Raw genomic sequence first — 22,241 nt, 5'->3', positions numbered from 1 at the left:
CACCCAGTCCGTGAGCGGAGGAAATCCCCGACCCAGCAGGGAATCAAACCCGGGTCCGTAGGACGGCAATCCTTCACACTGATTACTCAGCTATTGGGGCAGACAATACCGTAGTGAAGAGCTGGAAAAAGTGTGGCCATCCATTGATGCAAAGTTGGATCCAGTACTGAGCAACAGTGATGAGCCATTCAATTTGGAGTCATCAGTTGCATTCTTTACATATTGATGTGTTCCACAAGCTTCCATGAGGAGGAGAAATTGATGATGATGACATTAATAAGTGGCTGAATGAACAAAACTGTGAGGCACATGAAGAAATAATCAGAAGTGTGCAGAAGAGTATTGGTGAAAGTGGTGAAGAAGAGGGCATAGGACGAGAGAGCATGAAGAGTTTTCACACTGCTGATGCTGAAGCTGCAGCAGTTGTGTGACAAAGCATCGTGTGTCATCACTGTGACAATTAAAAGTTTGGGACATGTATAATTATATACACACTCAAGGAAAAAGTTTTCTTCAAAAATGAATGTATCTTTGGATTTAATAAAGTATATTCCGTGTGTTTTTGAAATAGTATCATTGGGTTTAATGAAGTATATCACCTATGGTTTTACAATTATATCTTTAGAGTATAAAGCATATCCCCTATATTTTTAAAATAAATTTCAGACCTTTCTGTTACTAAACTCTCTCCCCTTTCCCTCACTCTCCCTCCCTCCCTCCCCTCACTCTCCCCCTCCCCTCCTTCTCTCTCTCTCTCTCTCCACTTTCTCACTGGGTTGAACCGAAGAAGTTCTCAGACTTCTCTTCATGAGTCTGACCCATGAGACGGCTGATGTTTCTTATTACCTCAGTCAACTAGAAAGACAAAAATTTTATACTGATTCCTTGCTTGCATCAATTAATTGTGGATCCCTGGTGGCTAATTCATGTCAATTACATTCCTTTCTTTGTGCTTTATCTAGTTACTTTGTTTCTTTGTCTTTATTATGCCGTTTTATTTTTGTGTATTACTCTTGCTGTCATTGTGTGTGTTACTATCAGTGACTGCTACGACTGACATCACTTCGTTATTTCAATTAATATATACTCACCATTACCGTATGAAATGTGTGTTGAATTACTATCTCACTGGAAAAATACACTGCTGGAAAAAAAACACTGCACCCTCAAGACGTGTGTTGAGTTGCAGCACAGTAAAATATGGCCAGGCTGAGGGGTTGCAGGGTTCGTGAATCATTTACCACAGTCACTGGGCGGCAGACGGTGGTCGGGAGGCCTCTCTGTTTTGACTCTGCAGACATTAATTGTGCTGAGTTTAGAGGTGGACAGTGTTTTCAAATAAGTGTGTACTCCTGTCGAACAGCTTCAGCCACTCGAATGGGTTCACATTGTGCACTTAAACAAACTGGATGGACATTGCTGCACATGTTGAGCTCGATGTCTTGGTGGGATGTTGCTGCTTTCAAAAGTGGTATGTGAAACATTCTCACAACTGTAGACCGGGTTCTGGATATCCACGTAGTACAGGCATATTCGAGATCAATGAATAGTGCGAGCAGCTGTGGCTGACCGAACACCACCTAAAGTATAGGCACATTTTGCACCTGCTAAGTTATCAGGGACCGGTAGAAAATATTCGCTTGCAGCAGGGTTAAGATTATGTTTGCCTTTGGCCAGGTTACCATTGACAATACACCACCACCAATCATGGGAACTCATGTTGTGAAAGAGTTGACTTCAGTGACTAGAGTAGGTTACGTCTATATGCAATTGATGGACATACAAATGTATGGCACAGACCCGGTCAGTTGCCTACTCCAGATTGTATTTTCCCATGACACACAGGTCCCATCCGAGGCCTTCTAGCATCAGGGGCCTTCAGTTGCAACTCACATTCACATTTGGTGTTTCTACAGGGTGAAGTGCAGTTCCCACCGCGTTACACAGACTGTTAGCCCTGTGCTACTACCATTTCTTCGACAGGAAGGTGACCTGCTTTTTCAGCATGACAGTTCACATCCACAATTGGCTGCTGAAGTGCAATGTGGTCTTCATGGTGTGCAACAACTGCCTTGGCCAGCAAAATAGGAAAATCTTGTGCCAGTTGAACAAGTGTGGAACATGAAGAAGTGGGAATGCACTCATTCTCCATGGCCTGCAAGGACCACTGCTCAATTACAAAATATGGCACAAGATTCGTGGGACAATCTATTGCATGGTGCCATTTGGCATCTTTATGGCCATTTGCTTGTGAGAATAAATGCCTGCGTCGCTGTCACAGGAACGGGGTGGGGGTGGGACATTGCATATTGATGCAATTGTTGGGGCACCCTTGACAGTGATGTGTGTTTCATTTGATCTGAATTTATTGTCATTCGCTCCCACAATGATGAACTTCCTCTTTCCTCACTTTTCAACAAAATGATCTTATCCTTGAGGGTGTATAGCACGTTTTGTTTTCCAGCATTGTAGATTGGTGCAGAATGAATGTAACATGTAGAATATGTTTTTTTCAATTTGCAGATGAAACTAATATATTTACTGCTGTATTCCATAAATAATTTTATATGTTATTCTAGGAAAGAAACCATCAGTCCACTGGCCTACAAAGGGTGAAGTTCGCTTTGAAAATCTAAGTCTCTTGTATGTTCCGACAGAACCACCAGTCTTAAGAGATCTCGATTTCACTATACAAGCTGGGCACAAGGTAAAATCTGAGTCTGTCATTTTGATTATCATTCTCACTTTCTGAAACTAGAGGAGACAAAGAGTAACTGGTATGATATTGTTCAACTGTGCACCAATGTCAGTATATATTTTTACAGGTGGGCATTGTTGGCAGAACAGGAGCTGGAAAATCTTCACTCATTGCAGCATTGTTTCGTTTAGCAAAACTGGAAGGAGCCATTTACATTGATGACATAAATACTAAATCTGTTGGTTTGCATGATCTTAGGAAACGCATTTCGATTATTCCTCAGGAACCAGTGTTGTTCTCAGAAACAATTCGATACAATCTGGATCCATTTCAGGAATTTCCAGATCACCAGATATGGAATGCTTTGGAAGAGGTAGGTTTAGCCCTGCAGTTTGTTTTTGTATTCTTCTTCCCTGTTTTCAGTAGTTTTACATTCCACATATGATAGGTCTTGTTAAAGTGTTAGTCAACAATGTGGAAGGGATAGATTGCTACTCATCACATAGAGGAGGCACTGCATCACAGACAGACACACTGCAATTGAATACTAAATGTTCTCGCTAAAGGACTCATTGTGCCTGTCTTCAGCTCAACACTTTCTCTACATGGCGAGTAGCAATCTATCATTTTGAATTTGTTATTCCATCCTGGACTTTCTGTTGTCTTAGTCAGTGTTATGGAAGCATAATATTCTATCAGTGTATGTAATATTATACTTAAGGTGCATCAAATGAAAGCAAAGCCAGTATTAATGTAACGCACATGTAAAAGTTACAATAATCTACTACCAATGTAATTCCATTAAGCGGTAAAACACGGTATGTAATTACACTGGTGTACAAAGCCATAAGGATAGAAGTAACTTTCTCATGATGTTTCACTGGCAAGTAAAATAGTTTTTATAAAACGTGGACCACTCCGTGCAGTGCACTCCCATGCTGGCCGCAAGGATGGTGTGAGGGTCTTGTGGTAGGGCATTCCACTCGTCCAGCAATGAGGTTGACAAAACCTGGACGGTCATTGGTGCATGTGGATAGGCTGCAATACGTCTCCTCAATGCAAACAACATGTGCTCGATGAGCTGTAAGCCAAGGGAGCGTGCAGGCCAGGCCATTTGCCAAATATCCTTTTGTACCGAGGGCTCCTTCACGTGCACTATTTGATGTCATTCATTGACATCTATAAAAATGAAGTCAGGGCTCAGTGTCCACTGAAAAGATGCACGCGAGGAAGGAGTACTGTGTCACAATAAAGTTGAGTGGTGAGTGTACTGTGTTGAAAGATCTGGAGGTCAGTACACACATGCAGTAGCATGCGTCCCCAAACTATAACACCTGGACCACCCCAGTCATAATTTTCAAGAATGTTCCTGGGTTCATTTGCACCCACATATGCTGACAGTTTGGAACATGTAATGCACCCAGGAACACTGTCAAACATAATCGTTTTGGTGGTGCAGGCCTTATGATGTGGAGAGGCATAATGTTGCAAAGTCTTAGTGTCATCCAAATCTGTGAATAATGTACACTCATCAGTCAACATTGTTGTGACACTGTACTGCTTCCCTGTGTGCACCTTTTCAGGGCTGCATTCATCCCTAACTTCATTTTTATGGACGACAATGCACAAATACATGAAGCACTGCAGATGGAGAAGCCTATGGAACAAAAGGATATTTGGTGATTGCACTGACCTGCCCATTCCACTAACTTAAACCCCATCAAGCAGACGTGGGAGGCACTGGGGAGATGTACTGCAACATGTCCACATGCACCAATGACCAGCCAGCAGTTGTCAACCACAATGGAGAAGGAATGGGATGCCCTTCCACAAGAACTTCTTACCAACCTTTCAGCCAGCATGGGAGCACACTGCAGAGCATCCATTCCCACTTGTGGTGATCACACACATTATTAATAACCATGTATACCTTTTGCAATGTCCTGGGGACCATCATGAATCACAGTGACTTCAGTGTAATCGTTGTCTTTGAATGATATATCATTTCCGCTCATCTCATTGCTTATATGTTCAGTTACCTTCTCTACTATACTGTAGCAGTTCTTCCTATGTGGTCCAAGTTCCATTGAGCTATGTTACTTGACAGTGACACATCATACAAACATCACTTTTCTACTTAAGTTTTGCACATCAGTGTGTATCTCTATTGGAATAATACATTTTCGGTTTTATTTCAGATATAAGCTTATTGTTGTTTATCAATTCTAACGTGATTATATGTTTTAGGTGGAACTGAAAGATGCTGTGGATACACTGGAGTTCCATGTAAATGAAGGGGGAAGCAACTTTAGTGCTGGACAGAGACAACTGATATGCCTTGCTAGAGCAATTCTTAGAAATAATAAAGTACTAGTGCTTGACGAAGCTACAGCAAATGTTGATCCACAGTATGTATACTACAAGATTAGTACAGAATGTATTGACTTTTTATTTTCATTTACAAGACCAGTCCGTCCTAAAGTGGCTGTGTTTTCAAGTATTTCTATGCTGTTGCCATATGAATACAGGCAAAGAAGCCATAGAATAATTCCTAAAACCTTATTTTTCGTCATGCAGCATACAATTTACCATGGAAATGAAGCAGATTCAGTATTGGAAGGGCCATCAGTGGTGATATCGTATATCCTGAAGTTATAGTAAATGTAAATATGATGGTACTCGGAGAAAAAAAATGTGTGTAGCAAATTCAAAGACACTCTTCCATAGTTAAGTGTAGCACCCCATTTCACCTTGACGATGATGATATGTTATGGCATACACTCCACTAAACATCAAATGCTTTGGGGAGTCATCCTGACCCAAACTACACAACTGATGCCTTAAAAATCATTGGTTGGTAATATGTTCTCATCTTTTTTGACAGGGCTCAGTTGGACTGAAGTCAGGTGACGTGAGGCCACACAAATATCATGGAGTCCGGGGAGTTTTCTTAAACCATTCAAAAAAATCTGGGAGAAATGGGTTGGGTGCATTGTCTTCCTGAGAAAACAAGTCCTCTGTGGTGTGCTGTAGGCAAACAAGTAGATAAATATAAATAATAGTAATGATCACCAAATACACTGAGGTGACAAAAGATGGAAACCTCCTAATCTCGTGTCGGACTTTCTTTTGCCTGGCGTAGTGCGGCAACTCATCGTGGCATGGACTCAACAAGTTGCTGAAAGTCCGATGCAGGATTTCTGCACGAACTGATCTCTTGATTATGTTCCATAGATGTACAGTGGGATTCACATCGGGCAATCTGGGTGGCCAAACTATTCGCTCAAACTGTCCAGAATTTTCTTCAAATCAGTCATGAACAATTGTGGCATGGCACATTGTCATCCATAAAAATTCCATCATTGAAACTTCCTGGCAGATTAAAACTGTGTGCCAGACCGAGACTCAAACTCGGGACCTTTGCCTTTCGCGGGCTGGTGCTCTACCAGCTGAGCTACCCGAGCACGACTCACACCCCGTCCTCACAGCTTTACTTCTGCCAGTACATCATCTCCTGCCTTCCAAACTTTACAGAAGCTCTCTTGCGAACCTCAGTCGGTAGAGCACTTGCCCACGAAAGGCAAAGGTCCCGAGTTCGAGTCTCGGTCCGGCACACAGTTTTAATCTGCCAGGAAGTTTCATATCGGCACACACTCCACTGCAGAGTGAAAATCTCGTTTTGTCAGTTCCATCATTGTTTGGGAACATGATGTCCATGAATGGCCACAAATGTTCTCCAAGTAGCCGAACTCCAGAGGACCCATTCCATTCCGTGTAGTCCACACCATTATGGAGTCACCACCAGCTTGCACAGTCCCTTGTTGACAAATTGTGTTCAGGATTTTGTGGGGTTTGCACTGTACTCTATCCCTATCATCAGCTCTTACCAACTGAAACCAGGACTCATCTGACCAGGCCACAGTTTTCCTGTCATCTGGTGTCCAACTGATACGGTCACGAGCCCATGAGAGACACCGCAGGCGATGTTGTACTTTTTGCAAAGCCACTCGTGCCAGTCATCTGCTGCCATAATCCATTAGCACCAGATTTTGCCACACTGTCCTAACAGATACATTTGTAGTACATCCCACATTGATTTCTGTGGCTATTTCACAGACTGCTGCTCGTCTATTAGTACTGACAACTCTGCGCAGACGCTGCTGCTGTCAGTCATTAAGTGAGGGCTGTTGGCCATTCCATTGCCCGTGGTGGGAGGTGATTTCTGTATTTGGTATTCTCAGCACATTCTTAATACTGTGGATCTCATAATATTGAATTCCCTTATGTTTTCTGAAATGGAATGTCCCATGCGGTTAGCTCAAACTATCTATCCGTGTTCAAAGACAGTTAATTCCCATTGTGCAGCTATAATCATATTGGAAACCTTTTCACATGAATCACTTGAGTGCAAATGACAGCTCTGCTGATGCACTGCCCTTTTATACCTTGTGCACGTGGTACTACTGCCATCTGCATAGGTGCTTATCACTATCCTATAACTTTTGTCACCTCGGTGTAATTAAAGTTAAGTGATGTAGGGATTGTACACTCTTGCATAACTTTTGTAGTGCCATTTTAAATATATCACATTGTGTAGGAATCCTTGAAGATGACTTTCTCAATTTGCTGCATATAAGTTCATCAAACTTACAGACTTCCAAACAGATAGAAAACTAAAGCCATTCTTGTACTGAACAACAGTTTGTTCACTATGAATAATGAGTATGTCTTGAACTGAGAAAAGTATGAATTTGAAATGAAACAAGGACCTGCTTTACTAATGACAACTGCAGCTGCTGCAGGGTTGCCATACATAAAAACAGAAAATGATATCACAACCTCTCATACAGAGTTTTGCACACAATTTTTTTTTTTCTAAAAACTGCTTTTACTTCTTTCATTTTTATTGTGGTTCCTTGTAACTTGCCAGTTGTTAATTAGACAATCTTCATCTCTTCCATGTATGGTCTATGTTTTATTACTGATTTTATGCTTTGAAGTTGGGTATAGGACAGGAGTTAAAGTTTTAATCATCACCTTAAATAGTTACATAATTAATTTTTGTTTATTTGCAAATTCTTGTCTGATTAACATTGAAATCCCCATGACAAAGTCCCATAGCATGGTGCTAGAGGAGTGAGAAAAAATGGTGCAGCCCATTGATAAAGTGGAGTATTGTGTGATAATTCATTTCTTGCATTTAAAGGGAAACTTTGTGGAATAGTCCAAGTTGTGTTGGTGGAAATATACAACAACAATGTACCATCATATGACGGAGTGATTAGGTGCTGCAGAGAGATTCCGTTGTGGTCAAATAAGTCTGATTAAGAACGAATGGCAGATCATGTCTCTGAGAGATGTGGAGACCCTGCTGTTCAAAGACCTGTCTATCACAATGGAGGCAGTTTTCAGTGCCTTGCATTTTTAACATGACAAAATTCAATGTCTGCTGGATTCTGTGACTGCATGCATCCATACAGTATGCTCATCAAAGCAAGGCAGCAGCAAAAATGTTTTAGTTGTGTCAAGCCAATTCAGATGACTTCTTTAGCCACCTAATCACTAAGGCTGTGTGCTGGGTATATCGCTGTGACTATGAGAGAAACAAACAAAACAAACGGTGGGAACTTATAGATTAACTATTTCAGAAAAAGGCAAAGACCCAGACATAATTGGGCAAGATGATGGCTGAGTGTTTTTTTGGACAGCCATGGTGTAGCACTAAAAGCTAATGCTTATAGCAAACAGTCACAAGAGCATAGTACCAAAATGTCCCGATCAAGTTTGTGAGAAGCTGTCAAGACTAAGCATCATAGGAAGCTGTCTGAGGGGTTGGTTATGCTTCGTGATAACACCCCAGGTCATTCTGTACAGGACATAGTCCCACTTACTGCTTCTCTCGGCTATAAGATTTTGCCTTACCTCTGTATTCTCCTGACATCATGTCCAATGTTTTCTTCCTCTTCCTTCAGATGAAGAAATTACTGCCTGACAGATGTTTACAGGATGAAAAGAAGCAATTTGTGAGATGGAACGATTTCTCAACAGCCAGAATGCAAACTTCTAAAATGGAGGTCTATTCTAAGTCATCCATCATTCCAAAAAAAAAAAAAAAAACCTTATATGTAGAGAAGGAGTAACACCTTCACCAGGTTTCATAATCATAGCTTGAGGTTTTGAGGTGTCAATTAAAACTTTATGACCACCCCTTATACATGAGAAATGAGTAAGAGCCCATGTCAAAAAAAAATGGCAAAAGCTACTTTTCCAATATTTGTCTCTGCTTTTCCTGTGCCAATATTTATGTCTTCTTTTGCTGTGCCATTGTGTAGAGTACCATGAATAATAATGTGTGAAATATTTTTTTTAGGACTGACAGCTTTATACAGAAGACCATCAGAACAAAGTTCAGGGACTGCACTGTGCTTACCATTGCGCACAGGCTCAATACTATTATGGACTCAGATAAAGTTCTAGTGATGGATTCTGGGAGAATGGTGGTGAGTAATCTTACAGAAATTTGTCATACTGGACACTTTTTGTCTTTTTCAGCAAGCTTTAGATTACCAATTATCGAAATGAAAAACTTCGGGCTGGTGTGGAGAAGCTTTATGTTTTTAACCCTTTAACTACTGTGGGTGGTCTCTCAGATGGCTACAGTTTCTTCTCTTGCAGTATTTCACACACCCCTGTGACAAACCATAGTGTATGCATGTTGTGTTTTTGCTGAACATTACCCTTCCTCCATGGTGAGGAATGCTAGACCTTTTATGCAGCGTTTTCTGTGCAAGATGGATGTGAGGCTTCAACATTACCTCAGTGAATTCTCAGATGAAGAATTTGATGACAGTGATACTGATCCTGATTTTGAGTATTTAGTGATCACAATACTAATTCGGAGAAGGAAAATGAAAGTGATGAAGATGTGACAGATGATGACGATGGAGAAGTGTGCATCTTTGGTAAGAACAGACAAATGTTTCCGATAGAGAAAACAGAAGCCACTAACTGACATAAGGACAAGGTGACTCAACATTGTCTTTCAGCTGCCTGGACTCCAACAGATACTGAAAAGCTTCAGAGAAAAGTTGCTGTTTTGGAGATATTAGTCTCAAATACAGAAATAATTTTTTGATAAATGAAAAACATCAGCCTTAAAACAAAGCATCCACATCAACAGTGTGGTGTTCCAATTTGGTTGGAGAATTGTAGGAGGGTCTGTGTGAAAGGCATGCAGCTGAAAGTGATTAAAATTTGATTCAGGGCCTCAGAAGAATACATACTTTCTTCTTGATTTTTAAGCTAAAAATTTGGCAAAATTTCTCCCTTGATAGAATTATGGGGTGGAATATTCGGTCTAAGGCTGAAATAATGAGTAGTAAACTCAAAGCTGATTCCAAATACAATTTGTCACAACTGAAATGTGTCTTTTTATACAGTCATGTTATGAATCTGTAATACTATCTCCCTGATGATAATCCGCAAGTTAGCTAGAGAGGTAACTGTGTGCTGTTATTTTAGTAACATATAAAATGAAAATAAACTGCAAATCTTGCTGTCATTTAATTTTCAAAGTGTTTTAAGTTCTGTATTGTTTAAAAAATGCAAATTACCATAAAGTCAGTTTCCAAGAAGTGTAACGAACAACAGAAAGTCAAGAAAATATATGCTCATCAAAACTGAGACTTTATACATTAAAAATAAAAAGGTGGCCTGAGAGACCCCTCGTAGCAATTGTGTTCCTGTCAACATCCATAGTATTTAAGGGTTAACTTACTGATATATTCAGCTCCTTCAGTGCTCTAACATGGTCAGTCACAATATTTTCAATTAATCGTTTTTTTTTTTTTTTTTTTTTTTTTTTTTTTTTTTTTTTTTTTTTGACCTGTTATGAGCTAGTTAAATTGTTGTTTCGTTCTCAGTTGTGATATACAGAACCTTTCTTTCAGTATCTTCATATATATGCTACCCAATGTCAAATAAAATCAACATAAAAATTATTACAAACAACTATTGTGGTATGGGATAGCTATGCATGGATATGAGGAAAGAGAACTGCTCTTCAAATGGTAGCAAATGCATAGGGTGGTGCTGTCTATTGGTCAAGTATCAAAGTCAAGCACATCATATATCCGTTCTCTCTGAGAATGCTGCATTTCAGCTATACGGGATGGGTATAGTGAATGGGAAGAGACAATGGGTAAGGAAGAACAGCAGGTGAGAAGGAATAGAAATATGAGAAGAGGGATAGTTCCCAGGCGTGCAAGCTAGAGTAGCAGCAGCAGGTGACACACAGGAGAGAAGGGGAGCAGCACGGAGTAGGACAGGGAAGACAATTAGTGTGATACTGTCACTAAAATTAAATATCATTGAAATAAGGGATGAGGAGAAATATGAAACCAATTATGCTGAGCTGTAATGGGGTAGAAACAGACATAGATGTAGGGGACTGGGAATCTAATAAAGTCAACTGAAAATCAGGGACTGGTAGAGATTGAGACCAGACAAGTTGTGGAATTTGAGAACATACTGAAAATTACAGTTGCCACATTCATTTAAAAAGAAGCTAGTACACGATTTGTGACCAAGCCCACACAGTATACAGAGCAGTGATTTTTGCTGAGTTGGTACCTGATACGGCAGTTTTCTTAAGTGACCCAGCTTCTAATAGAATAATTTTTTTTTTTTTGTTATTGGGCATAAATAAAAAGTTATTTCTGTGTTTCCTGATTTAGATGACAATTAAATCAGGACTTTTAAAAATTTCACTACTATTTGTATTGTAGCCTTTCTGGCAGTCAAAGAGGTTTTTTATTTTTTGCAGATAATATGCTAATAATAAGCCTTTGCAAGAACCCACAGTTCAATCATAAACTTAAGCATATAGATGTTAAAATTTTATTTGCTAGGATGAATGTTTCTGCTGAGAAAGTTGTCTTAAAGCACATTAGTACAGATAAGCTACTAGCTGATGTTCTGGTGAGGCCACTACATAAAATAAAATTTTTAAAAATTTATATTGTTGCTGCGACTTATTTAAATGTTCTAACTTAGTTTTTGTAACACTGATAGTTAACACTGAGGGTGGGTGTTAGTGTCACATTATGTTAATGTTGTTTTAAGGTGGCAACTACTGCTTCCTTTGGTTTATATTACCTTTTGGGATTTGTTTTAGCTTGTGTGTGTCTACCATTGAGCTGTAAGCTATTATATATTTAAATAAAAACTGTGCAAACATGCTTACTATTCAGATTCATTTACTGCCCCTGATTACCACATCAGTCCTGATAGCCAGTATGACAATATAATTAAGAGTTCCACATAAAGTGATACTCAATTAATTTCATCAACAAACAGAATGGATCAAGGACAATCATATTGTGTTGCTGAATGGAGCAGTCTCATATACATTAAATGCTGCAGTTTAAGAGTACTTATTGAAGCTTCAGAGTGTATGAATTGTTCCCAAGCTACATCAAACACTTTCTGTGCTAACAAAGATTGTTTTTAGAATATTGTGGAATTATTTTAGCCACTGTATGCTACTCTTATCTGGATTATGAGCTCATGTTTCTTATATATTGATATGATTTCTTCTTATCTTCTTGATGTAAAACTATATCTATAAATATATTAAAAACAGAGATTCCATGACTTACCAAACAGGAAAGTGCTGGTAGATAGGCACAATAAAAAACACACAAACACACACACAAAATTTCGAGCTTTCTCAACCCCCGGTTGCTTCGTCAGGAAAGAGGGAAGGAGAGGGAAAGATGAAAGGATGTGGGTTTTAAGGGAGAGGGTAAGGAGTCATTCCAATCCCGGGAGCGGAAAGACTTACCTTAGGGGGAAAAAAGGACAGGTATACACTCGCACATACACATATCCATCCACACATATACAGACACAAGCAGACATATTTAAATTTTATATTTGGTCTTTATTATTTTTTATTTATATTTATATTTTTATTTTTATTTATTATTTATATTTGGTCTTTAAATACGTCTGCTTGTGTCTGTATATGTGTGGATGGATATGTGTGTGTGTGCGAGTGTATACCTGTCCTTTTTTCCCCCTAAGGTAAGTCTTTCCACTCCCGGGATTGGAATGACTCCTTACCCTCTCCCTTAAAACCCACATCCTTTCATCTTTCCCTCTCCTTCCCTCTTTCCTGACGAAGCAACCGGGGGTTGCGAAAGCTCGAAATTTTGTGTGTGTGTTTGTGTGTTTTTTATTGTGCCTATCTACCAGCGCTTTCCCGTTTGGTAAGTCATGGAATCTCTGTTTTTAATATATTTTTCCCATGTGGAATGTTTCTTTCTATTTTATTTATATCTATAAATAATAATATCCCACTTTCATCAGCAGCCAAGAGTAGAAATGATAAGATGTTGATTGGAGATTTTGTCATCATACCATCTTTTTCAATGTCCATTTGACAGTTGCTGCTGGATAAAACTCCTCTAGACTTTTCGATGCACCCTTCTTCACTACATTTTCATTACAAATGTAATTGTCTCTACTGTTCTGTCTGTTGTGTTGTATACTGGTTGGTTTCTCTGTTTCTACTATGAATTCTGAACATGAATCTGTCCATTGCTCTCAGAGTAACTGTCAGTAATAGAATGGTTTACACTTTAACTCCTACTAGTCAGGACTGGCAATATACAAGGACTGTAAAGCTTTGTTTTCAAATAGCTTAGATTTGAAAACCTTATTTATTTTACTGAAGGCGCCGCAGGTTGTTTTTTACTCTTCTGCTTATTTCCTTGAACATCTAGTCTCTAAGTACAAAACCTCATTAGCAGGAGCCATGGCTTCATTGTGAAATTGAACTACTTTCTTGTCAATATGTTGGTCATACATTATTTGACATTTGTCATACTGTAAGTAATTTTCAGACGTTCTTTCAATATTTACATCAATTGTTGAAGTTTGGCTGCACTAGAGACACCACCATACATAAATTAACATGTTCAGGTATGATCCACTGTCACATATTCTTTCCCACTTTTGCAGTTTAAAAACCTGAAAACTTCTTCCAGTACTGCTGAGAACAGTTTTGCTGATATAAAACTACCTTGTGTGACTCCTGTTTCAGTTATGAATTTTTAGTATCCTGCTGAATTTTAATGGTAGCAGTAATATTTATCTGTATATTCTTCAGTACTATAATCTAATCTAAGTTGAATCAGTGAATTATTTCACAAGACCTGTGAGTACAGATTTCTCCGTAGCTGGGTCAAAAGCTTCACCAGAATTTATGATACCACACCAAGTGGTAATTCATATTCATTATTGTACTTTGTTCTATAATTTTATTCATGAGTTGCTAGTAGTATATTTCACTTTAGTCATTTATAATATAAGCATTTTCTTGTATTTGATTAAAATCTAATGTCATCCCCCCGTCCCATGCAGTAGATGAAAATTTAGTGAATGGCTCATGCTTTATACAGAGGAGACTGATTTTTTAATACCTTGTTTGTCACCTTTCTTCTAAAATAGGAAATTGCAGATTTGTTCTTGTTTTTGAAATTGTATTCCACTACAGACATTCTGTAAAACATTGTTAGTTTGTTTTGCAATATTTTGTTTCTAGCTTTAACAACGTCTATTGAAACACCACCAGTTGAAGGCCTATGGTGTATATATCAAACAGATTAGAAGCTTTGGGTAACTCAGAGACCTAGATAAATGTGTGTCCTTCTCATTATTATAGATCAGATCATGAAGAAATAAACATATAACATTAGAATCTAATGGTAATGATATGGACAACAGACATCTGTGTGATGAAAGCAGGTCTGGAGCTTGTAGTAATGAGAAGAATAAATTTGTGCTATCACCATTTTTTTAAAAAACTGGGATCATTTCATTAGCTTTACTGAAATCATAATTCAGTTGTTAAAAGGCATACTACTAATCACAACTGTTAATTCTTAAAGGAATATGCACATCCACATGTGCTTCTCCAAATACCAGATGGACACTTCACTAAAATGGTTGAACAGACAGGAAAGTCAATGGAAGCACAGTTAAGACAAGTGGCGAAAGAGGTAAGAACTGATACAACTTCATTTTAAGATTCTTCTTCAAAAATTAACACCCAGTTTTGTTTAAAAATTCCATCATATTTAACTATTAGCCAAGTTAACGACCATCATTTTAGCTGTTTATTATTCACAAATCAAAATTGGATGAGAAAGGTTAACATCATAGTACAGAGATGGCATTTACATCAACAGCCTCTTTTTATTATTATTATAATGGTGGAACATGCTGTCCAATAATGGCAGTCAGTGCAAACTTTACCTGTGGAATAGTTTAATTTTTAATTTCTGAAGTTGCTGTTTCACATTTATGTGTCTCAAATGAATAATCTGGAATATTGTGCCATCACAAAATTCTTTTATTTTTGGCCAGTTTACAATTAACATAAATTCGTGTATAGTTAGAGAAGATTTATATGGAGCCTGGTCATCATTTTCCTGAGTTAAGACATTAGCAGGAAAATTCAATATGACTGTACTTCTCTTCAAGATGATGCACATGAAGGATGTCCCAAAAGCTGCTATATGGAACTGGGTGACTGGAAATTGAATGTACATGAAATAGATGATGTATCAGGCATGTCATAAAAAATTTTAATGCAGATTTTGTATTGAGATTTAACTGAAAGAAAACTTTGTGCAAGAAAGGTGTTGTGTTTGATGTGTGCTAACAAAGAAGAGATACTTCAGATGCAGAAGAAATACTTCAGCTGATTGATGAAAGAAGGAAGTACAAAAATGTTTAGGAAAATTCAGGAATACAGAAATACAAGTCGCTGGGGAATGAAATAAACAGGAAGCGCAGGGAAGCTAAGGTGAAATGGCTGCATGAAAAATGTGAAGAAGTTGAAAAAGAAATAATTGTCGGAAGGACTGACTCAGCAAATAGGAAAGTCAAAAGAACCTTCAGTGGAATTAGAAGCAAGGGTGGTAACATTAAGAGTACAATGGGAATTCCACTATTAAATGCAAAGGAGAGAGCAGATAGGTGAAAAGACCTATATGAGGGGGAAGATTTGTCTGATGTAATAGAAGAAGAAACAGGACTTGATTTAGAAGAGATAGGGGATCCAGTATTAGAATCAGAATTTAGGAGAGCTATGGAGGACTCAAGATCAAATAAGACAGAAGGGATAGATAACATTCCATCAGAATTTTTAAAAATCATTGGGGCAGTGGCAACAAAGCAACTATTCATGTTGGTGTGTAGACTCTGAGTCTGATGTGCGTCTGGTGACATACCATCTGTCATTTGGAAAAATATCATCCAAACAATTCTAAAGACTGCAAGAGCTGACAAGTGTGAGAATTATCCCACACTCAGCATAACAGCTCATGCATCCAAGTTGCTGACAAGTATAATACATAGAAGAATGGAAAAGAAAATTGAGGATATGTAGATGATGAGCAGTTTGGCTTTAGGTAAGGTAAAGGCAACAGAGAGGCAATTCTGATGTTGATGCTGATAATGGAAGCAAGACTAAATAAAAATCAAGATATGTTCGTAGGATTTGTTGACCTGAAAAAAGTGTTCAACAATGTAAAATGGTTTGAAATTCTGAGAAAAATAGGGGCAAGCTATAGGGAGAGAGAGGTAATATACAATATGTACTAGAGCCAAGGGGGAATAATAAGAATGGATGACCAAGAACAAAGTGCTCGAATAAAAATTTATTTAAGACAGTGTTCTAGTCTTTTGCCCCTACTGTCCAATCTGTACATCAAAGAAGCGATGATGGAAATAAAAGAAAGATTCAGGAGTGGAACTGAAATTCAGGGTGAAAGGATATCAATGATACGATTTGCTGATGACATTACTATCCTGAGTGAAAGTGAAGAATTACATGATCTGCTGAACAGAATGAACAGTCTTATGAGTACAGAATATGCATTGAGAGTAAATAGAAGAAAGAAAAAAGTCATGAGAAGTAGCAGAAATGAGAACAATGAGAAACTTAACATCAGATTGATAGACACAAAGTAGATGAAGTTAAGGAATTTTACTACATAGGCAGCAAAATAACCAATGACAGATGGAGCAAGGAGGACATCAAAAGCAGACTGTCTCTGGCAAAAAGGGCATTCTGGCCAAGAGAAGTCTACTAGTATCAAACACAGGCCTCAATCTGAGAAAGAAATTTCATTTGGGAAAACCAGAAAAGAAAAGACTTGAAGCATTTGAATTGTGGTGCTACAGATGAATGTTGAAAATTCGGTGGATTGATAAGGTAATGAATGAGGAGATTCTGCACAGAATTGGAGAGGAAAGGAATATGTGGAAAACACTGACAAGAAGAAGGGATAGGATGATAGGAAATCTGTAGAGGCATCAGGGAATGACTTCAATGGTACTAGAGGGAGGTGCAGGGGGCAAAAACTGTGGAGAAAGACAGACATTAGAATACATCCAGCAGATAATTAAGGACATGGGTTGCAAGTGACAGTCAATACTATAATGAACTTTATTCCCTCTAGTGTGTCATTCTCACAGCTAATACAATGACGTTCATGCATTTTGCCTGAATGTTGTTACATGTAGATGTATAGTTTGACACCATACAGGGTGCATTCAGTGGAATGTCCAGAGCCATATGATTGTATTTCACAATTTTAACCAGACATGTTCTTTTGGCAGTCCTATAAGAATGACATTTCCTTGAGTATTATTTCAGCTTTATATCCAAATACCCTGTGATGTATCTCATTTGGTGTGCCCTATTTTTCAAGTGATATACCAGCATTAAGAGTTTTTTTTAGAGTTTTCCAATTATTCAAAGTCTTGAAGCAGGTCATTGGAACAACTGCAAACCAGCAATAAAATTCATAGAACATGAAGATTAAAGAGATATTGTGCTCAATCATGGGCAGAGACATATAGGCTTTTAATGGAAATCATGCAATGCTATATACAGAATAGGGCTAATGATGTACTCTTAAAGTGATAACTCAGATTTAAAAAGGGTATGGGTGAGAGAGAAAGAGAGAGAAATATTACCAAAAGAAAGCACTGGCAGGTCAATAGACAAACAAACACAAACATACACACAAAATTCTAGCTTTCACAACCAACGGCTGCTTCGTCAGGAGAGAGGGAAGGAGAGGGAAGGACGAAAGGATGTGGGCTTTAAGGGAGAGGATAAGGAGTCATTCCAGTCCTGGGAGCGGAAAGACTTACCTTAGGGGGGAAAAAAGGATGGGTATACACTCGCGCACACACACACACACACATATGTCTGCTTGTGTCTGTATATGTGTGGATGGATATGTGTGTGTGTGCGAGTGTATACCCATCCTTTTTCCCCCTAAGGTAAGTCTTTCCGCTCCTGGGATTGGAATGACTCCTTACCCTCTCCCTTAAAACCCACATCCTTTCATCTTTCCCTCTCCTTCCCTCTTTCCTGATGAAGCAGCCGTTGGTTGGGTAAGCTAGAATTTTGTGTGTATGCTTGTCTTTGTTTGTGTGTCTATCGACCTTCCAGCACTTTCGTTTGTTAAGTCACATCATCTTTGTTTTTAGATATATTTTTCCCGAGACTTACCAAACAAAAGCACTGGCAGGTCGATAGACACACAAACAAACACAAACATGCACACTATATATATATATAAAAATAAAGATGATGAGACTTACCAAACAAAAGCGCTGGCAGGTCGATAGACACACAAACAAACACAAACATACACACAAAATTCTAGCTTTCGCAACCAACGGTTGCCACGTCAGGAAAGAGGGAAGGAGAGGGAAAGACGAAAGGATTTGGGTTTTAAGGGAGAGGGTAAGGAGTCATTCCAATCCCGGGAGCGGAAAGACTTACCTTAGGGCGAAAAAAGGACAGTAATACACTATCCATCCGCATATACACAGACACAAGCAGAAATGTCTGCTTGTGTCTGTATATGTGTGGATGGATATGTGTGTGTGTGCGAGTGTATACCCGTCCTTTTTTCCCCCTAAGGTAAGTCTTTCCACTCCCTGGACTGGAATGACTCCTTACCCTCTCCCTTAAAACCCACATCCTTTCGTCTTTCCCTCTCCTTCCCTCTTTCCTGATGAGGCAACAGTTTGTTGCGAAAGCCTGAATTTTGTGTGTATGTTTGTGTTCGTTTGTGTGTCTGTCGACCTGCCAGCACTTTCATTTGGTAAGTCACATCATCTTTGTTTTTAGGTATATTTTTCCTGTGTCTGTGTATATGCGGATGGATATGTGTGTGTGTGCGAGTGTATACCTGTCCTTTTTTCCCCCTAAGGTAAGTCTTTCCGCTCCCGGGATTGGAATGACTCCTTACCCTCTCCCTTAAAACCCATATCCTTTTGTCTTTCCTTCTCCTTCCCTCTTTCCTGACGAGGCAACCATTGGTTGCGAAAGCTAGATTTTTGTGTGTACGTCTGTGTTTGTTTGTGTGTCTATCGACCTGCCACCGCTTTTGTTTGGTAAGTCTCATCATCTTTCTTTTTAAATATATTTTTCCCACGTGGAATGTTTCCCTCTATTATATTCAAAACTATATATATATATATAGTTATAATAGAAGGAAACATTCCACAAAGGAAAAATATACCTAAAAACAAAGATGATGTGACTTACCAAATGAAAGTGCTGGCAGGTCGACAGACACACAAACAAACACAAACATACACACAAAATTCTAGCTTTCGCAACCAACGGTTGCTTCGTCAGGAAAGAGGGAAGGAGAGGGAAAGACGAAAGGATTTGGGTTTTAGGGAGAGGGTAAGGAGTCATTCCAATCCCAGGAGCGGAAAGACTTACCTTAGGGGGAAAAAAGGACAGGTATACACTCGCCTACACACACATATCCATCTGCACATACACAGACACAAGCAGACATTTGTAAATGAGAGAGAGAGAGAGAGAGAGAGAGAGAGAAATGAGAAAAGATGAAATAAGCAAAACTGAAAACAAGAAATTGGACTGTTGAAAAGTTCTCAAATGTCTAGCCAGGAGGCAATGTGGGGGCATTTCAGTGAATGTTAAACTCTGTGTCTCTTCCCAAAGATAATGAGTATGACATTCATCAAAATATTATGGTATCTTAACCTTGACACCCATTTGGGTGCGACTGTAAGAAGATAGAGAAAACAAAATAAATAGACAAGAGAATAAGGAGAAAACAGAATGTTAAAAACCAGGAGGTGTAGAAGTAAAATAAGAGCTACACAATGCAAAACTTGAAACTGGTGAAAGAAATGGGGGAATAAAACCTACCCTTACTCACCAAATTTACATATTTCTCTTCTGATGATCTAAAATTAACTTTTTTACCTTCTAAACGCTATCTGCTTAGCCTTACATGACATTCCTTTCATTTCAATGCGTATAATACTGAATGGACTGTTCTACATCTCAGTACCACCTTCATGTTGATAATTCCAGTATTTTTAGTTACTATTTTATTGAAAATTAAAATAATATTATTGTATCATTCAATAATAAAAACAAGCCTTGTCTTGATTTTCATTCAATATACAGCCAGAAATGCTTCTGTGTTTGTTTAATATGTAAGATAAAGGAAAGCTAACCCACTTAGAGCAAAAGCTCCAAAGCTAGCATGAATACTGTTTCCTGCTGTGTTTCTATGCACCTCACATCTGTCCACTATGCGTCAGTGGTTGCCTTTTCAATATTTTATGAGTTATTCCACTCATGAATTTCATTTTTGTTTGTAACACTTTATGACAGTTGTCATATACTGCTAAGGAACTAAATTTGCAAGGCCTATAATGCTGAAATTATACTGTCCTGTTTCTGTCCATTATGCATATTCATTGATGAGACGTAGCCTGTTGTAAAATTTGTAAGTACATACCAATATTTTCATTTGCAATGATTTCAGTGAAACTTATTAATTTTTTTCTTCTAATAGGCATATGATCAACAACAGACTGAAAGTGTGACATGAAATAATGGCACATTTTGTGGGAGGAATTTGTGTTACCAGTATTAAGTAATTTATTTATTTGAAGAAAAAATTTGAAGGCATTTATAATGCTTTCATCATGGAAAGTTCCTACTGGATTCACAGCCACAAAGGGCTCATATACTTGTAATTACTAGTTACACTATTTCTTTGTGGTCAGATGTTTATTTTGTACTCTAACTGAGTGAGGAAACAACTACAAAGTGCCTGAAGACGTAGAAGACAACTGTAGTTATGCTGTGTGTTGGAAGAAAATGAAGAGGGAGCTCAGGAAATATTGGCGGCTATTTTTCCTTACTGTTATTACTGTGTCAAGAGACAATCCCTGAAATATTTTTCTAAGTGCATACTGTTTTCTTATTTTCCTGTGAATTTTCTTTTATATTTTGGTAACTGTAAATGTGATTTTATAAGATCATTGTAGACTGTGAAGCTATTGTGATGTTAATAGTACTTGTTTAATGTGTCGTAAACTTTGATGTACAACTGAGTTTGTGGAAAAGGATAATCAAAAACAGTTTCATCAAATGATACTCAAAAACAGTTTCATCATTCAGCATTTTAGGAACAAGGTCTTCCATTAATAAATTCCATATTCAAAAAGAAACTGCTCCAATAAAAATGCCAGATCACTGTCAAAATTTACTTCCATAAATATAACCTATATTTACATGTAAAAGAAAAAGGAAAATATCAACTATTTGTTTAAAAATTAGAAAATATCATCCTTTTCTCAAAACAGCTGATTTTCGGCAGTTGTCATCCTTTATTACTGTGTGTCGTTTACATCATGAAACTGTATTCTGTATTATTCTACTAGAGTTTTACTTGTAAGCAGTTTTGCATCTTGTAAGTTGTAAGTGTGCCATGTACTTTCTGTTATGGGTCAACAGAGATTGGTCTAGATATGTGGTTCTGACTTATTTTCACAATTTCATTGCAGTTCTGAATTTGTGGAAATGTTGTGAATATTGAAACTTCCTGGCAGATTAAAACTGTGTGCCGGACCAAGACTCAAACTTGGGACCTTATTAATTTGTGAATATTGTAAGAAAGTGATTGGAATATATGATGTTTGATACTTAAAATTTTCTTTACATTTTATACGAAATACAGAATAAATATTTTGTACAAGATGATGTTCCTTTTTATATATCTTGTAACTTTAGTTACAACCTTTAATTATAAAATAATAAAATTCTCCAAAACTATGACAGAATGAAGTAATAATAATAATAATAGCTTTATTCAGCATCAAATGGTATACTGCACATGTACAAAGAAACAGTAATGATTACAGTTTTTTGTACAATACACAAGACACATTCTTCTGAATACTTCATTAATTGACAACAAAATTACTATAAGATGATTATTGATTTCTATTTACATAATTTCACAAAGCATTTGTTGTTCTTCATATAAGTGTGGTACTCTTCTAATGTGTAGAAAGGGTGATCTACTAAGAATTTCTTAAGCTGATGTTTCAGTTCAATAGTAGGAAGAGCCATGACTGCATTAGGCAGTGCATTAGCTAATTTTATACC

General features: G+C 37.9%; 1 protein-coding gene across 1 annotated transcript in view; it reads left to right on the top strand.

Moving 5' to 3' along the window:
- Positions 1-21,830, top strand: part of LOC126163185 (ATP-binding cassette sub-family C member 4-like) — a 173,701-nt gene extending 151,871 nt beyond the window's left edge. Inside the window, exons 20-25 of the mRNA XM_049920136.1 lie at positions 2,580-2,707; positions 2,826-3,071; positions 4,946-5,106; positions 9,069-9,198; positions 14,653-14,763; positions 20,641-21,830. Of these exons, the coding sequence (XP_049776093.1) occupies positions 2,580-2,707; positions 2,826-3,071; positions 4,946-5,106; positions 9,069-9,198; positions 14,653-14,763; positions 20,641-20,676 (812 nt within the window). The 3' untranslated portion in view covers positions 20,677-21,830. The remainder of the gene's footprint in view (positions 1-2,579; positions 2,708-2,825; positions 3,072-4,945; positions 5,107-9,068; positions 9,199-14,652; positions 14,764-20,640) is intronic.
- The last annotated feature ends 411 nt before the right edge of the window (positions 21,831-22,241 follow it).

The sequence above is a fragment of the Schistocerca cancellata genome, chromosome 2 (genome assembly GCF_023864275.1).
Source record: "Schistocerca cancellata isolate TAMUIC-IGC-003103 chromosome 2, iqSchCanc2.1, whole genome shotgun sequence".
In the NCBI taxonomy this organism is placed as follows: Eukaryota; Metazoa; Arthropoda; class Insecta; order Orthoptera; family Acrididae; genus Schistocerca; species Schistocerca cancellata.
The sequence above is the reverse complement of the archived record's forward strand: the minus strand, read 5'-3'. Positions and strand labels throughout refer to the sequence as shown.